General features: G+C 47.5%; 1 protein-coding gene across 2 annotated transcripts in view; it reads left to right on the top strand.

Annotated features, from left to right (window-relative positions):
- The window catches only part of ADAM19 (ADAM metallopeptidase domain 19), a 75,539-nt gene that overhangs the window by 29,643 nt on the left and 30,581 nt on the right, over positions 1-15,315 (top strand). The window contains exons 4-6 of one of the 2 annotated variants that reach the window (XM_036913770.2): positions 1,117-1,195; positions 5,815-5,891; positions 14,456-14,648. In XM_036913770.2, coding sequence (XP_036769665.2) covers positions 1,117-1,195; positions 5,815-5,891; positions 14,456-14,648 — 349 coding nt within the window. Of the gene's footprint in view, positions 1-1,116; positions 1,196-5,814; positions 5,892-8,126; positions 8,148-14,455; positions 14,649-15,315 lie in introns of those variants that run through there. The other variant, XM_057491174.1, reaches the window with a different exon arrangement.

Raw genomic sequence — 15,315 nt, 5'->3', positions numbered from 1 at the left:
TTTTTAAATCAACCAATTTTCAGAAATAAGTGACTTACATGTTGTGAACATCAGCAGTCCCCTGAGATAACCACTATTAACAATGGGCATGTGCGCTTCTCCTGTTGTATTTAATGCGAACAGTAGTGTCTATTGCTATTAGTTTTTCATTTTAAATGGGTTTTTAAAATACACCCTTCCTTGAAATTTTTTTGTTTTTATCAAACTCCATTTTAAACCTTTCCATATTAACATATTTAGATCTACTTAATTCTTATTTTGTTAACTTCAGTTTCTCTTCCATTAGAAATTGTTTTTGCCCCCTCACCTTGACTTTCTGTGGATGCTTTCTGCTCCTCATATGGCTGAGCTGCTTGAAACGTCCACTAGGCTTTTTATTTTTCTTTTAACTCTTAGAGAAATTCTAGGAGCCTTGTTTGGTGTCACCATGCCTTACTCAGCCTCACAGCGTCTGTGGCAAGAGAGAAACCAATGTCCAATTTCAGAAAAAAGACTGGGAATTTTTTGGAAGTATAATGCACAAACTGCTGGGTCTCAGGAAATAGGACCCACTAGGTCTTAGAAAGGGCAAGCAGAGGCCAGGCAGTAGGAACAAAGGAACAGATGAATTACACCTGCTCAGTTCTTGCAGTATTATTCTATTGGCTTAGCTGGGATCACAGGTCACCCTTGGCTAGGGTCAGGTAGGACGCTTGACTGACAATCTCTCTAAAACGTGCAACAGGGAGGAGGTATTCCCTTAAAGGAAGATTTCTGTGCTATACTAAAAGTTGGTAGATTCGATGCTGGAAAAATCAACCCAAGTACATAATAGGGTCCATAGACCCTGGGACGTTCTGAGTATGTGTTTGCGCATATGTGTAACCAGGACCCAGAAAAAGTTAAAACCACTGCTGCAGTTCTGTTAGCTCCATCTGGTTGTGTGCATGATCCCAATGAAGACAAAGTTAGTAAGAAACTTCCTCCTGGTCTTCTTTTTGTTCTTTAGACCCTTATGGCTGCCCAGTGTCTCCCACATGGTGATACACCCAGTTCAGTTAGGATGACTGGCCACTGTTTGCAAGAGGGTGGAGTCCATCAGCAAAAGAGACAAATGTCTGTTTTTATTCTTTGCAGGCACCTTTTTGCTCCAACCTATACAGAAACCCATTATACTCCAAGTGGCAGTCCTCAAACCACCACACTGAAATCGGAGGTAAGTTCAGGTCAACAGTTATCTACGAGCTGCTGCCCTCTCCCACGTCTGGGAGGTGAGGAGATGTAGGGAGACAGTCCCTTATCTGAAGGGACTGTTTCCCCTCATTGGGGACCAAGGGAATGAGCAGGAGAAGAAGGATGTGAATTTGTTGTTTCATAAGCACACCCTCTCCTTTGCTGGCTAAAGTGGTCAAAGAAACAGCATATTTCAGGGTAATTGCATCTGATTAAAGTTGGTATAAATCATCATGAGCATACATATCTCAGCCAGGGTACAAATGTCTAAAAGAAAATGACTGTCAGTCATTACCAGCTTAGATTCATTTAGCACAATCCCTTGAATGAGGAAAGGGATGCAGGACAGCTAAATTTTCATAGATCTAAGAAGTCTAGAGCATAGAACTCTGTGTATCTCATAGTAACTATATGTGACTTGTAGCTGAGGGGCTATGTTGGTTTTTGCTGGATGTGAGGATCAACGCTGCCTTCTTTATCAAGACCTTCCCAGATGGGGCAGGAGTTGGCGTGGTGCCCAGTGCCTGCAGCTGGCAAGCAGGCTGTATCTTCTCCTCTCTGGGGAGGCTGTCCAGATGCAGCTCCACACCTTCAGTGCTCTGTGGTGGAACTTCTTCCTGTGCTGAGACTTCTGCCTCTGCCTCTGGGAGGTGATGGGGGGTGGGGGGACAGGTCTGCCTTGAAAGCCCCTAGCCGTTACAACCTCATAAAGTGTCCCCCTCTGGGCTGGCTCCTACACTTCTGTACCCACAGCTCCAGAGTGGGTCCCAGTGTACACACTGCCATGAGCCCATACTTCCTGCATGAAAGCCCCCTCGGGGTGGCCCCTCAGGCCAAGGAGCTGAGAGGAATGCCATGACTTCATGGCTGTTCATTTACTTGTTCTTTGTGCTCTCAGAATCGGGCAGATATGTTGTTAAGGGCCTTCCAGAAACAGAGGCATGGAAGAGAACTTCCCCTCACTCCCAAATGGCCCTCCTTCCTAAAGCTCTTGCTGGCTGAAGCATATCCTAGCTGAAGTAGGAGACAACTCATTGTTTTCCTATGTCCTCTGCTACTAGGCTCTTGCAAAGCCCCCACCCAGCATCATGGGGCTCCTAGTTTGCTTTCTTATTGGTAGCTGAGGACTCAAAAACAAATGGGAATGGAATAAATCATGTAGTTGTGCTTGACCCAGATGTTGAGGGCCATCCTCTGCCACCAAACCTGGCCTGGGGTAGCGGGAGTTCTGGGAACCTTCTCAGACCCATCGGCTGGATCTGTAGGTTACAGCCCTAATCTAGGTCAGGTCACTGGGGAAATGGGTTTGGGAATATGTTCCAGTAGAAAGAGTTACAGAGTTTGGGGTCTGAAGCCAGGATTGTAGCCTTGGCTTTAAGTAGCTTATGTGACCTTGAACAACCCTTTTGACCACACTAGTGTTGAATTTCTTCATCTGAAAATTGGATATGCTAAGATCTGACTCGCAGGACTATGGATGGGTAAGATGAATCACTGATTTTATGGGAATTTATAAGTATCTCTTCCGATGCCGCATTTTACAGATGAGGAAATTAAGAGGAGAAGAGAAAAAGTAACAAGCTGAAGTTCAGATAACCAGTGAGAGGCAAGGCTTAGACTAGAACTTAAGCCCCTGTTGGTGCTAGATGATAACAGAGCTTTGACAAATTAAGTCCTATGCCCTTTCCTGGGGCTGCTTTTGCTAGGAGAGGCAGAGCATGGGGTCTAGACTCAGACTGCTGGGGTTTGAGTCTCCACTTTGTTGTGTGACCTTGTGAATGACTTAAAACCTTTCCAGCCTTTAGTTTCCCCTTTTAAAAAATGAGAATGATAATATCTACCTCATAAGGCTGTAGTCAGAATTAAAGGAGAAAAATCTATGATGTTCGCTCATAGTGTTAATAACAGTAAATGGCAGGTGTTATTATCACATGTGATGACATGTGTGAAAGCCCTTTGTAAGTATAAGGCATGTTACAGAAAGCAGTTGCTAGGCCATTTCAAAAAGCACCAAGGCAGTGAATACTGTTAGCATCAGTCCAGAGAAGCATTTCTTTACATCCATCCATCCCTACATTTGAATTCTCTTTATTTGTAGAGGTTACCAGATTTTGAAACTATAGCTAACCCACATTTCCGAACTTCTTGGCTTCCCGTCATTTCATCTATGAGTGCTGTTTATCCTGTACAGGGCCAGCCCCCTCTTTCACCTGTGAATGATCCTGGGCTGTGGAGTTCAAAGCCCCTTTGCTGAATTCTAAGGATCAGGTTTAGAACTTGAGAGCTAGATGATGCGGCGCCAGGTCCCAGAGTCCAAGGGCAGGTGGAGGAGCTGTGTGACAGGCTGCTGTTTGAAAGCAGGTGGAATCCTGGCTGGACCGAGCGTTGCCTGCCTCACCTTCTCTTCCTGGTGCGGGGGGATGTCCACTGACATGGTGGCTTTCCTTCGTGCTCCTTTCAAGGTCAGGGTCTGACTAGTTTAAAGTCCAGGAGAGTTTGGTGCCAAGGAGGCTGGTCTCTGTCCCTCCTCCTGAATACCTGAGCTTGAATGGGCAGAGGTACCACTCTGCCGGCTGAGCATTATTAGCTGGTGAAAGGGCACCAGTGGTCTGGAGACTGACACAGAGGTGAGTGCCAACCTAGTCTGTTTCTGGGATCTGGTTGCATGGCTCAGCTGGGTAGCACCTAGAACTGGTGCAGCTAAGGCTGAGGGGGTAGCCCCTTGGGAGGGCTTCTAGCTCCTTCAAGGTCATGTTCTGCCTTTGAGAGAGGAGAAATTAATGCTGATGATATGATCATTAATGCTTCTGGCCAGCTGCTCTTGGCCAGGTAACCTGCATTAGCTCTGACGTGTGGCATTCTGACAACCACCTCGTGAAGTGGAGACTAAAGACGCTAGAGGTCAGAGGGAGGTTGTGGAACTGTTTATGTAGCTGGAAGGAGTGGGAATTTGAATTTAAACCTGGCCTGGATATGCCAGAATTTAGTTATTAGGCTGTACTCCAGCCTAGATTCGGGTGGGAAGTGGAACCAGGTGATACAGACATTTGGGCTAGCCGCTTCCTGGGTCACATCCCTGCCAGCTGGGGACTAAGGAACAGCTAGGACGGCGTGGTCCCGCCGATGGGTCACTGGGACTGTAATGGAGGTGAATGCCCGAGATTTCTGATCGGCCCTCCTCAGGCTCAAGGTGTTGGTGGGGGGAAAGGAAAGCTTCTGTGTCTGCAGCTACATAGTTTATATCCTTCTAAAGACCTTTTCAGAACCTGGTTCTGCCCTGGGGATTGTACCTTCTCCCTCTTCTGACCTGTTTGGGACTAAGCTTGTAGGAATGAGTCCCTTGTCATGACCCTGACGTGTGCGGGGACAGCCCTGGTTTGTGCCCGCCTGGCTGGGTTGGCACTCTCGTGTGCTCAGCGGGGTCCTGGTCTGCCGCACAAATGCTCCGGTTACCCTGCTTACACAACACTCTGCTGGCACCTGCAACTTGCATTTCAAGCCACTGTTCACAGTTTGTAATTAAATCTTTTACGGCTTTTTAATTAAGATTGGCTCTCATAAGACAGCGAGTCCCACAAAGGCTAGAGCTGTGTCTGGGTTTGCTCATCGTGTGTCTCTGGGGCCCAGCCCTGGGCCTGGCACACAGCGGTGCTCCACAGCCGCTTGCAGTCACGGAGGAATCCAGCCCGGCTGGCAAGACCAGGCGGCCGTGAGACACACTGGCTGGAGCAGCGTCAGATCCCCTGCATCTGTGGACGCTGGTGCCAAGTCAAGTCTGACCCAGGCACCCAGGGGTTCAGGGAAGGAAGGCCGTCATGAGCTGTGGAAGATGGGTGTCCACCAGTTTCCTAGGGCTGTCGTGACAAAGGACCCTGAACTTGGTTTAAAACAATGGAAATGTATTCTCACAGTTCTGGAGGCTAGAAGTCCAAAACTAAGGTGTCAGCAGGGCCAGGCTCCCTCGGTAGTCTCCAGGGAAGAATCCTTGCTCGCCTCTTCCTGGCTCCTCGTGGTGCTTGGCCACCCTGGTGCTCCTCTCCCGGGAGCTTCGTCCCTGATCTCTGCCTGCTCTGCCCTCCGCTCTGTGTGGGGCTCTCCGTGTCCTCTCCTCTTCCTATCAAGACACCAGTCCAGTGTCTCTTGCTCTTAATTTAATTGCATTGGCAAAGACCTGATTCCAAATAAGATCACTTTCTGAGGTTCTGGGTAGACCTGAGTTTTGGGGGGAACATTACTGAGCTCTACAGGGCTCAAGGGCTCTTCAGACACCAGTGTTTCCCATGGCCAATATCATGTCACAGAGAGAGCTCTAAACTAGATTTGAAATCGTGGGCTCTCCAACTAGCGGAGAGACCTTTGGCAAACCTCTCTGTTCCTTTGAGCCTCAGCTTTTACATCTGTTCAGTGGGGATGATGACATATCTGCCCTGTCCTGCCTATGTCTCCCCAGGACTATTCTGAGGATGAAATAAAATGGTGGCTTGGAAAGCTCTTTGCAGAGTGTAAAGTCAGGGTTGGTAGGTACTCCTCCCTGACCTCCATGAGGCATTAACATTGCTTATCGGTGTTCTCTAGTCTGACCACCCCCTTTCTCCTTGTCAGGATCACTGTTTTTACCACGGGACAGTGAGGAAGGCAGAACGGTCCAGTGTCACGCTCAGCACCTGCCGGGGAATGAGGTAAGAGGTCCTGACAGTGCTGGGGGGCACCTGGCACTCTCTCCAGGAATGGAATTTTTAGGACAAGCAGAGCTGGCCTCGGGCGGGGACCTTGAGAAGCTGTCCACTGAGAATGTCTGCAAGCCAGTTCTGAGAAGGGCTGAGCTTCAGAGGGACAAGGGGAACCTGGATAAATCATAGGTTCACTGGGATTGAGCTTTCTCTTTCCTGGGGAATTTGAGATTTTATTATTACTATTATACTATTATGTGTCAACTATTATTTCTTAGGTATGGTGAAGCCAACAGATCAGGAGATGACTACCATTGAAAAGACAATTTGTTAGACTCAACATCCCAAGAGGCAGGAGTGTGCCATGCTGGGGGTGAGGGGGCACACAGGGAAGTGTGGAGGTCAGGCAGGAGGCAGGGGGAGGGAGGAGCGTGGGAAAGAGTCTTTATTGTGGTTTCTGCAGGAAGGAACAGGCAAGGCAGGGTGAGCAGGCTTAGGGCTGGCTCATTTGAATGATTTCAGTGAGATCTGGGGCCCAGGGGCTTTCCATAGATGTTTGGTACTCAGGCTTAGGATGAATAGGGTGAGACAGTGGCCCTCGGTAGTGGCCCAGGCAGTGAGAGCCCACATTTGATAGGCACTCTCTCTGGGAAGTTGTTTAGTATCTCTAGGAATGGGCTGACCCTGGAGGGGCAAGGCCTCAGATGCCAAAGCACCAGAATATAGAAAATAAAAGACATGGTTCATACTCGAAACTGACAAGTTTGAGCATTTAGTCCCACTTGCCCTTTGCTGTTCTCTGGTTGAAGTACTTGTAGGTGGTGAAAAAGGAAATGGGCAGCAAGTGAAGAGAGAGGGCTGGAGGGAAAAGGAGAAGCAAGGATAATCTTCAAGACAGATAATTAACTGAAAAGTTCCAACTTGGTGGCATGTAGAAAAGAGAGTGACTGTTCATTCCCTGAGCCAGACTCCCCAGGTTTGAGGCAGCAGCAGTTTATCAGCTGGGTGACCTTGGGCCTCGATGGCCTCATTTGTAAAATGTGGATCAGAGGAATATATCACTACTGTTGCAAGGAGGGGCTGTGTTAATAGACATCCACGGTTTTGAACTGGCTGGCATGTAGGAGAGCGCTCAGTAACCTTCCAGGCCCTTGCTTCCTACATGGGGTCTGCCGAGGGGAGCGGTTTCAAAATGCACTTTCTCAGTCACACCCAGACCTTCTGTATCCTAGTCTGCATTTTACCAGGATCCCCAGGGCATATACTCATTAGAGTTTGTACCTCAGAATATGTGTTCCTTGAGAATATGAATTATATCTCAACTATCTGTTTCTCTTCTCCAGCCTACCCTTGTACTTTGCATATAGTGATATCTATACATGTATGTTGAAGTAATATTAGTTATTTAGACTCTTCAGACTTTCCCCTCCTTTTGGAATAAAGATGATGATCTGAAAAACCTGTATTCTAATTACTTATACTAATTTTCTGGGTTTTAATTGACTATACTGTGTGGTACCTATACCCAGTGTGTTGATAAACTGGCTCAAGGGGAGTAAAAACCCTGATTTGTAGCATCTGCTTATATGCTGGTAAAAGTACTCCCACTGTGACCAACCTAAAGCTGTTGACATGATGTTCCTGAAGGCAGAGTTGGGAAGATTTGCCCATGTCTTGTTCTCATGAGTCAGTAGGAGGTGCTTCCACTCTATACCCTTCCTCTCTGTTGATTGATTCACTCAATAATTGTTTCTTTCATTCAACAAATTAATATTTGGTGCCTGCTGTATGCCCATGCCCTACATAGGCAGAGGAAAGACAGGCATTGAAAAGTAATTTCTGGGCCCTGAGTTTCCTCATGTGCAAATGGGCGTCAGTGATAGGCTCGGTAGAGAATGATAAGTACTGTATTAACTCTACAAACATATAGGATGATTATCATTTGATAAGAGTGAAGCCATGCTAAGACTTACCCAAGCTCACATGCAAATGGAAGGCCCCTCATGCTGCAGAACCCACGTGTTTGTTTACAAATCAGGCCATGTTTCTGTAAAGCTTCATGGTTAGTTGACTGGAGGGAATTAGGACGGAAACAAGCTTTGGCAGGGAGGCCTTAACAGTGTTGGCTCCAAATCGCCTGTTTCAAGTGACCTGGTTGAGCCCAGCCAACTGGCCACCCAGTGATGTTTACAGGCCCAGCTGCCGCCACCTGCAGCCTACAAGTAAACATCGCCTGTTCCAAGGAAGAGGAAAGGGAACATGCAGGTGCGACTTGCTTCTCTCTGCTTTTCCTCTGTCCTCTTACTCTAGAGCAGTGGGAACTTAGCTTAGCCTCTTGTAAATCATTACTGCAGCCATGCTGACAGGGAACCGGAGGAGCCGCCCACGTGTTTCTGTTTTGCATGCTTCCCTCTGGTGGGGTCCACCAGCCTCACTTTCCCAGCTGTCTCACTACACACCTTCAGAAACCAAGGGTGTCTGTGGGCCTGACTGATTTAAGAGCTCGAGGCACATGCCAGTGGGAGGGCTCAATTCTAACTAATGCTCCAGTCGCCCCAAGGCTCATAAAGCCTCACTGTGATGGAAAATCTCCATAGTGATTGTGCTTCTCTCCTGGAAACATGGTCCTTGTGATTGGAGAAAATAGGTAGGATTTATACCAAATGGGATCTTCAGGCTGGTGGAACAAATACAGAGGAATACACCTGAGTTTCTAATGGTTGCTGGGCCCCCTCTTCTCTCCAGAGCCGTACTTTAGGCTACTTTAATTGAGGAAGTACGTGATTGTAGTAGAAACAAATTCAAATAGTACAAGAGAGCATATGATGAAAAATAGGTCTCTTTCTCACCCCAAATGTCCAGATTGTTTCGGGTGTCTTGTTTATCCCTTTAGAAGTATTCCTTGCCAAAAAAAAGAACAAAAATATGTAATATTGTATTTTGTAATCATATTTAGGCCACTGACTCCTTTAAGAATTGAGTGGAAGCTATAGATACTTATTAAATACACCAATAAAAAGACGTGTCGTGCCATTTCATTATGGATATTGAGTTTCCATGTCCCCCAAGACTGACTCTGGATAAGGATACATCCTTTAAATGTCTGCACGATTTCTCTCATGCACCAGTGCTTGCAAACTAACATGGAGTATAACTGTAAGGAGCAGTGGTTCTTTGTGAAGAAATCTAGACTGTTCTGGGATGATGTGTTCTGGCCTGAACCTGTGTGTGTGTGTGTTTATGTGTCCCTAGCACATTGTCTAAGAGCAAGAGAGGTATAGATTGCAGTAAAAACATTTTTTCACCTGATTGGTAGGTCATTTATTTTTAAAGAAAATGCTCATTAAAAATTGTCATTATGTAACTAATTAGCATATTAACAATCAAATAATAACAGGAGTGTAAAACCAAAAAAAGTGAAGGTTCTTTATCCTGTCCCACCCTTCCAACCAAACCCGTTCCCCCTTTCCAATCACTGTTGGGGGAATACATAATTGAAATATAATATTGTGTGTATAGGTGGTTTTTTTTTAATCCAAAAGAGATTACTCTATACATAATGGTCTATATTTTTTCCCAACCTAAGGTTATATCTTAGCTATACATACAGATCTATCTCCTCTGAATGGCTGCATAGTACCTTATATACTAATGTCTGGCAAGTTTAATTGCATTAAAAGTCTTTGAAAGGCATACAATAAATCATCCATAATGATTTTTTTTTTGTGATGCATCACTCTTACAGCAGCTCTGTCCTCAAAACTCTGGGCCACACTCACTGTGGTTATGACTTACCCGTGGTCCCAGGACTCAGACTCTGTGGAAGAGGGAAGGAGAAAGAGGACACGAGGCTGAGAATGATTGCAAGAGAATGTGTGTGAATGTGGGCACAATGACCAGGAAGGACCTCAGAATTTAGAGTCGAGGGACTGGAGTTTGAGGTCCAGCCCCATACCTCCTGGCTATATGATCTCTGAACTTTCTTCTCCCTATTCCAGTTTCTCCTTGTCTTTGCTTTGGCTGGGTTAGTGCTTCCCGTGGGCCTTGGGCAGTCCCACAGCCGGGGCTCCTGGTGCGGGAGGCTGCTGAGTCCACGAGCATGCCCCACTCCGGAGTAATAAGCCACACGCCAGGAGGCCTGGGTCTGCCCCTGGTTCTAAGAGCAATTCACTGGGTGACCTGAGGCAAGTTCCTTCTCTTGTGGACTTTGGTTCCTCATCTGAAAAAGGAAGGCAGATCAGACCATGAAAGACTGTGAAGTTCCACACTGCAGAGTGGGCAGAGCCTCAGGAAAGTGGGTGCCTGGGCAAGAGGAGCTGGCTCACATACATGCAGCCAGTCCATGTCTGTCTGCTCCCTTGCCCAGGAGTGGCATGGCCCTTTCCCCTTTGAATACCTGGCCTTCCTTCTGCAGAACAGATAACAAATGCTGCCTCTGTGTCAGGCACAGAGTTCATCCTCACAGGGCAGTACTGTTAAGTTGTGGCAAGTGTAGATTCTGGAGTCAGACAAACTCCTGACTTAAAACCTAACAGATTACTTTCGTTTTTTCACATCAGTTGTCTCACCTGTAGAATGGAAACAATGGTGACACCATTGGTGGATGTACATTAGGTGACGAGAGCAACCTTTGTAAGGTCAGAGACTTGATTGCTTGGACATACTGCTTCCCCATGCCTGGAATAATTCCTGGCACATAGAAGCTTCTCAATACATAGGTGTCGAATGGCTATCAAATAAAATGCTTTGCACGCTGCTCGACGTATGATACATGTTCAGTGACTATTCCCTGTCGTTTTTAAGTGTTCCTTCAACTCTTAATAAACACTGCCTATCCAGTCAATTATTGTAGCAATGCTGTGAGGTGTGCAGCATTACTGAGCAGCTTACCACAAAGCTGGTTGACAGCGGAGCCAGAGTGTGTCTCACTCCGGAGCCCGAGCTCTCCCCTTCACTGCTGCCCTAACCCAGTGGAGGCACGTCACCTGTGTGCCTCCTTTTCTCCCTTCCGTGCTGCGTTCAAAGTTCCCTGGAACTCCTTCTCAGTGGATGTGAATGGGAGGGAAGCAAGGAAGAGTAACAGGGTGGTCGCCTGCTAAGGAGGTTCTGGATGTAGGGTGGGGGGCGTTTCCCCTCGGCTTTAGCTCTGCCCCAACACATTCCCAGGAAGAGGTTCTTGCCTGATTCCGTGAAGGATGCGTTTGGGTCTGTGCTGCAGTCATTTAGGGGTTAAACAAGAATCGCCAGCTGCCTGCCTGGCCTGCCTAGTGTGTGAGGTCCTGGCCACCCAGCCTCCTTGGATCCCCCTTCCACGTCCCCGGCTAAGCTTTGCCAGCGCTTAACATTTAGCAAGTTAGATCAACTGGTACTCCTAGAAGGATAAATGTTGGGTGGGTGCTCAGGGGAGGCCACCTAGCAGGACATTGGGGGTGGGGGTCACAGGGGAGGGCCCCAGAAGCTAAATTCTCAGAAATCTCCTCCATCAAAGCTGGGGTTCACTGCGAAGAGCTGGGGCTTGTGCCAGCCTTTCCCTCGTCTCCAGGCAGTCCGAGAGGATTGCAGCTGTGACCTGGAGCAAGTCGCCAGGCATCCCAGTAGGGGAAGGGAGAGGAGTGGCCACGAGTCCGATGCTGGAAGGACCTTCAGTGGCCTTCTGAGCTTGTGTTTCTCAAAGTACAACCTGCCCACTCCCTGAAGCAGAATTGTCTGGGGCTTTGTGAAGAGACAGGCTCCTGCTGCAGAGCCTGGGCTCCAGGCCAAAGCTCCTGAGGCCTGTGGCCATATAGGGAATTACTGTGGGACTCATTAGCGATATAGACTCAGGCCTACAGAATCTGAGTCCCCCACATCGGCACTCTTAATACAATCTGTAGAATATTCTAATAGCTAGTTCCAAGAGCTGTGACCCTAGGATCTCCGACCCCTAGGCTGGAACTCACTGATGGAGGTAGGTAGCATAAATAGGTTAAGGGCATGGGGTCCAGAACCTGCCAGATGTTGCATCTTTGGCTTCAGATAACCCATGAGAGCTTGTTATTTCCTCTCTCTGGGGCTGTTTCCTTATCTCTAAAATGGGACCCATGATGGTGCTTTATAGCATTGATGTGGAAATGAAATAGGCATGATTATTGTAAGCGTAAGCATGGTACCTGATGTATATGGTTGACTTTCAAAAAGTGGTATCTAAAAGTGAAAAGTAGGCTGAATGCCTCCTTTGTCGTCTTATCTCCCAGTTCATGTCTTACTTTAGAGAGGCCAGTTGGGTAACTGCCAATCACACCTCAGAGGAGAGTTGCTGGCACCTGTTTCTTGTAACCATCCTTAAGCTGGGGATATCTTTCTGAACCATTCTTAACGGCTATTCTGACAGAGGCAGTGTGAGGTCATGGTTCAGGTTTTGGGACCTGGAACCAGACTGCTTAGGTTCTGTGTGGCTTTTGGTCAGTTAACTAATCCTGTTGAGCCTTAGTTTTCTCACTTATACAATGGGGATACTATTTGCAAGAATCATAGAAATTGTTGTGAATAATAAAATATTCAGCACAGTATCTGGTCCACAGCAGTAGCTTGATAATTTATAACCACCACGATCAGTATGCACCATGCACCAACCTTTGGCTTGCTCTCAGTCCTGTTTGGTGCAGAGGCTTATTCAAATGATGCCTGGTCAAGAATACTGGAACTTTCACCAGTCCCACTGTGGAACTTTCCAGTCACTGGATGTTATCTCCACAACCACAGCTTGATGCACACAAAGCCATCAGCTGGTTTGTGGTCAAGCCCTCTGAGTATCCAATGTTTGTATCCATTAGGGGAAACTGAGGTGACAGGAGGGGCCTTGGTCAGCCTGGGAACAGGATGCCCGCAGCAGCTGTGCCCTCTCCCCTTTCCTGTCTGGGCTCAGGAGTGGATATGACCCTTGCTATTGCCCCACCCCCACCCCCAGCTGTTCAGGGAGCACCTTGGGTGTCCCGCTGAGGGGCTGGCCCGGGATGGCTGCGTCAGCCCGGGCGAGGCAGCCAGGAAGTCGTCAGGCAGGATCCCTGGCACCGGAATGAGGTCAGCCAGCGATGGATTCCAGGAAGGGCTGCTGCTGTTCAGAGCCTGGCGCTGTCTGTCCTGGGAGCATCACAGGCCCTTCCCAAAGGGCAACATCTGGATGGGGACCTGAGGGAACAGGGGTGAGGATGGAAGCCGAGACAGCCAAACAGAGAAGTCCTGCCAGTTTGGAGTGGCAGAGGCTGACTTGGAGATACTTTAATTTTCTGGATGCACAAAGGCCAGAGGCTTTGGAGAACATGAAACAAGGCCCCTGGGACCTATTGCTGGGCTTCTTCCTCCCCTGGAGCCCTGGGTGTGTTCCCTTGCTTCTTCTCCCTGTGTCTCCCTGTGTCTGGGATGGCAGATCCCTTCTCATGGGCCTCTTCTCACCCTTCCATTGACCATGAGTCGGTGCTGTTTCCCACTGAGTCCAGGTACCATTCCCAGAGGCCTCACTGATGTTGCACTCCAGGCAGCTGCATCCAGTCCCTCAGGATTAGCAGGCAGGAAACCTTGTTGCTGTCTCTGTTACATGCCATAGTGATTTAGTCCTGTGTTCGGACGCTAAGCTTCATGGGGGCAGGCACGTTTGTTGTCTGTCCTGTTCACTACTCCATCCTCAGCAGCTGGCACATAGCTTCAGCTCAGGAACCATTTGTAGAATGAATGGCTGTCTGTCCTCCAATGGGCTGTGAATTCTTGAGGACAAGGATTAGTCTAGACTACATCTAGTATAGTGTAAGTGCTCAGTGAATGAAAGAATATGATGAAAAAACACCTATCCTTATTCTTAGTTCAACGCTAGTATCTATAACCAAGAGAAGAGGAAGAGTACTCACACACGCTTGATTGTGGAGGCCACTTTACCAAAGAGCTGCCTTGCTGACATGGGGGAGCTGGGGCTAGCTGGAATGCCATCAGTGACACCTCTAGCTTTGGTTTCCAAGTACAAAGACATTTGTCCTTCCATTTAATCATCCCAAGAATCCAGTTAAGTTAGTAAATTATCATTTGCATTCACACATGGGGAAATTGAGGCTTGGAGTGATTCAAGAGGTTTGGTGAAGAGCACTGGACAATTTAATGTTGCAGCTAAGACCAGGGCTCCTCCCACCAGGCCAGCGGTTTTTCCCTAGTCACCATAGCCTGAGTCTATAAAGTTTCAGCTTATGATTTGTCATATGCCAAGTTTGGATTTGGGAGGCTTTTGGGAACCCTGGTCCTACCATCTTTTATAAGTATTAACTGTCCCAAATCAAGCCTTTCTAGAACCTTTTGAGCTTCTTTGTGATAAGCATTTTGTATCCCGAAATTGTGCAGTGCATTTCATGTAGTACATGTGCATTTCTCTGGAGAGGAAGGCTGAGTTTGCGTCAGATTCTCACCAAGGGGCGCATGACCCCATAGTAAGGTCAGGAACCAATGATCAAAACCAACGGTATCATTTTGTGTAGGGGGAAACTGAGGCCTGAGCAAGGAACCTTTCCAGAACCATAATCTTTGACCAGAGATTCTATTTCTCCTATCGACAGAGGACTGATTATGGTGAACAGTAACCTCAGCTACATCATCGAGCCCCTCCCTGACAGCGAGGGCCACCACCTTCTCTACAGATCTGAACATCTCAAGCTGCCCCCAGGAAACTGTGGGTTTGAGCACTCCAAGCCCACCACCAGGGACTGGGTCCTTCAGTTTACGAACCAATCCAAGAAACGACCTCGCAGGGTGAGTTTCTCAGTGCAGGAGTCAACTTTGGGGTGGACTTGTCTCTTCCGAGAGCCCTTACTTTGGATCCAGGAGTATTTCTAAAAGAAAGGGAGATGGGTCAGAAGGAAGGAAATAGCTTTTTTCTCTTACTCTAAGTGATTGTTGAGTGGGAGATACCCTTGTATTTGATGGAATAACTACTTTTCTACCATTTCTACATTTGGGAAAACACTACTACATTTAAAATACTCTGAGATGCTGATTTCAGAAACTTCAAAATGTGAGAGAAAAAAAATATGCCTCCCCTTTGGGAAAAGCCACTTAGCCATATGCACAAAATGCTTGTATTTATTTATACCAAAAATAGAGGTATGTAGTTTAAATGGCTTTTAGGAACTTGATTGTCAGTGTGTTCCCTCACAGTATGGTGACCTTTGTTCTGCCTGTGCTGGCCAGGGCAGCTCATTATTTTTGAGGATAAAGGCCTGACCCCAGTGTCCCAGAGCAGCCTCCAGCCATAACCAAGCTGGTGGGCAGAAGGTGTGGTGAGGGTGATGGCAGCCACAGCCGGGATGGTCCTTAGTGCCCAGGGACAAAACTAGCAAGAAGGGTCATCGCTTATTAACTAGCACCATTTCTCAGCAAGTTTTTGAAATGAGACCAAGTCTACCATTTCTACAGCTCT

This window comes from Manis pentadactyla, chromosome 2, assembly GCF_030020395.1.
Source record: "Manis pentadactyla isolate mManPen7 chromosome 2, mManPen7.hap1, whole genome shotgun sequence".
In the NCBI taxonomy this organism is placed as follows: Eukaryota; Metazoa; Chordata; class Mammalia; order Pholidota; family Manidae; genus Manis; species Manis pentadactyla.
The sequence above is the reverse complement of the archived record's forward strand: the minus strand, read 5'-3'. Positions and strand labels throughout refer to the sequence as shown.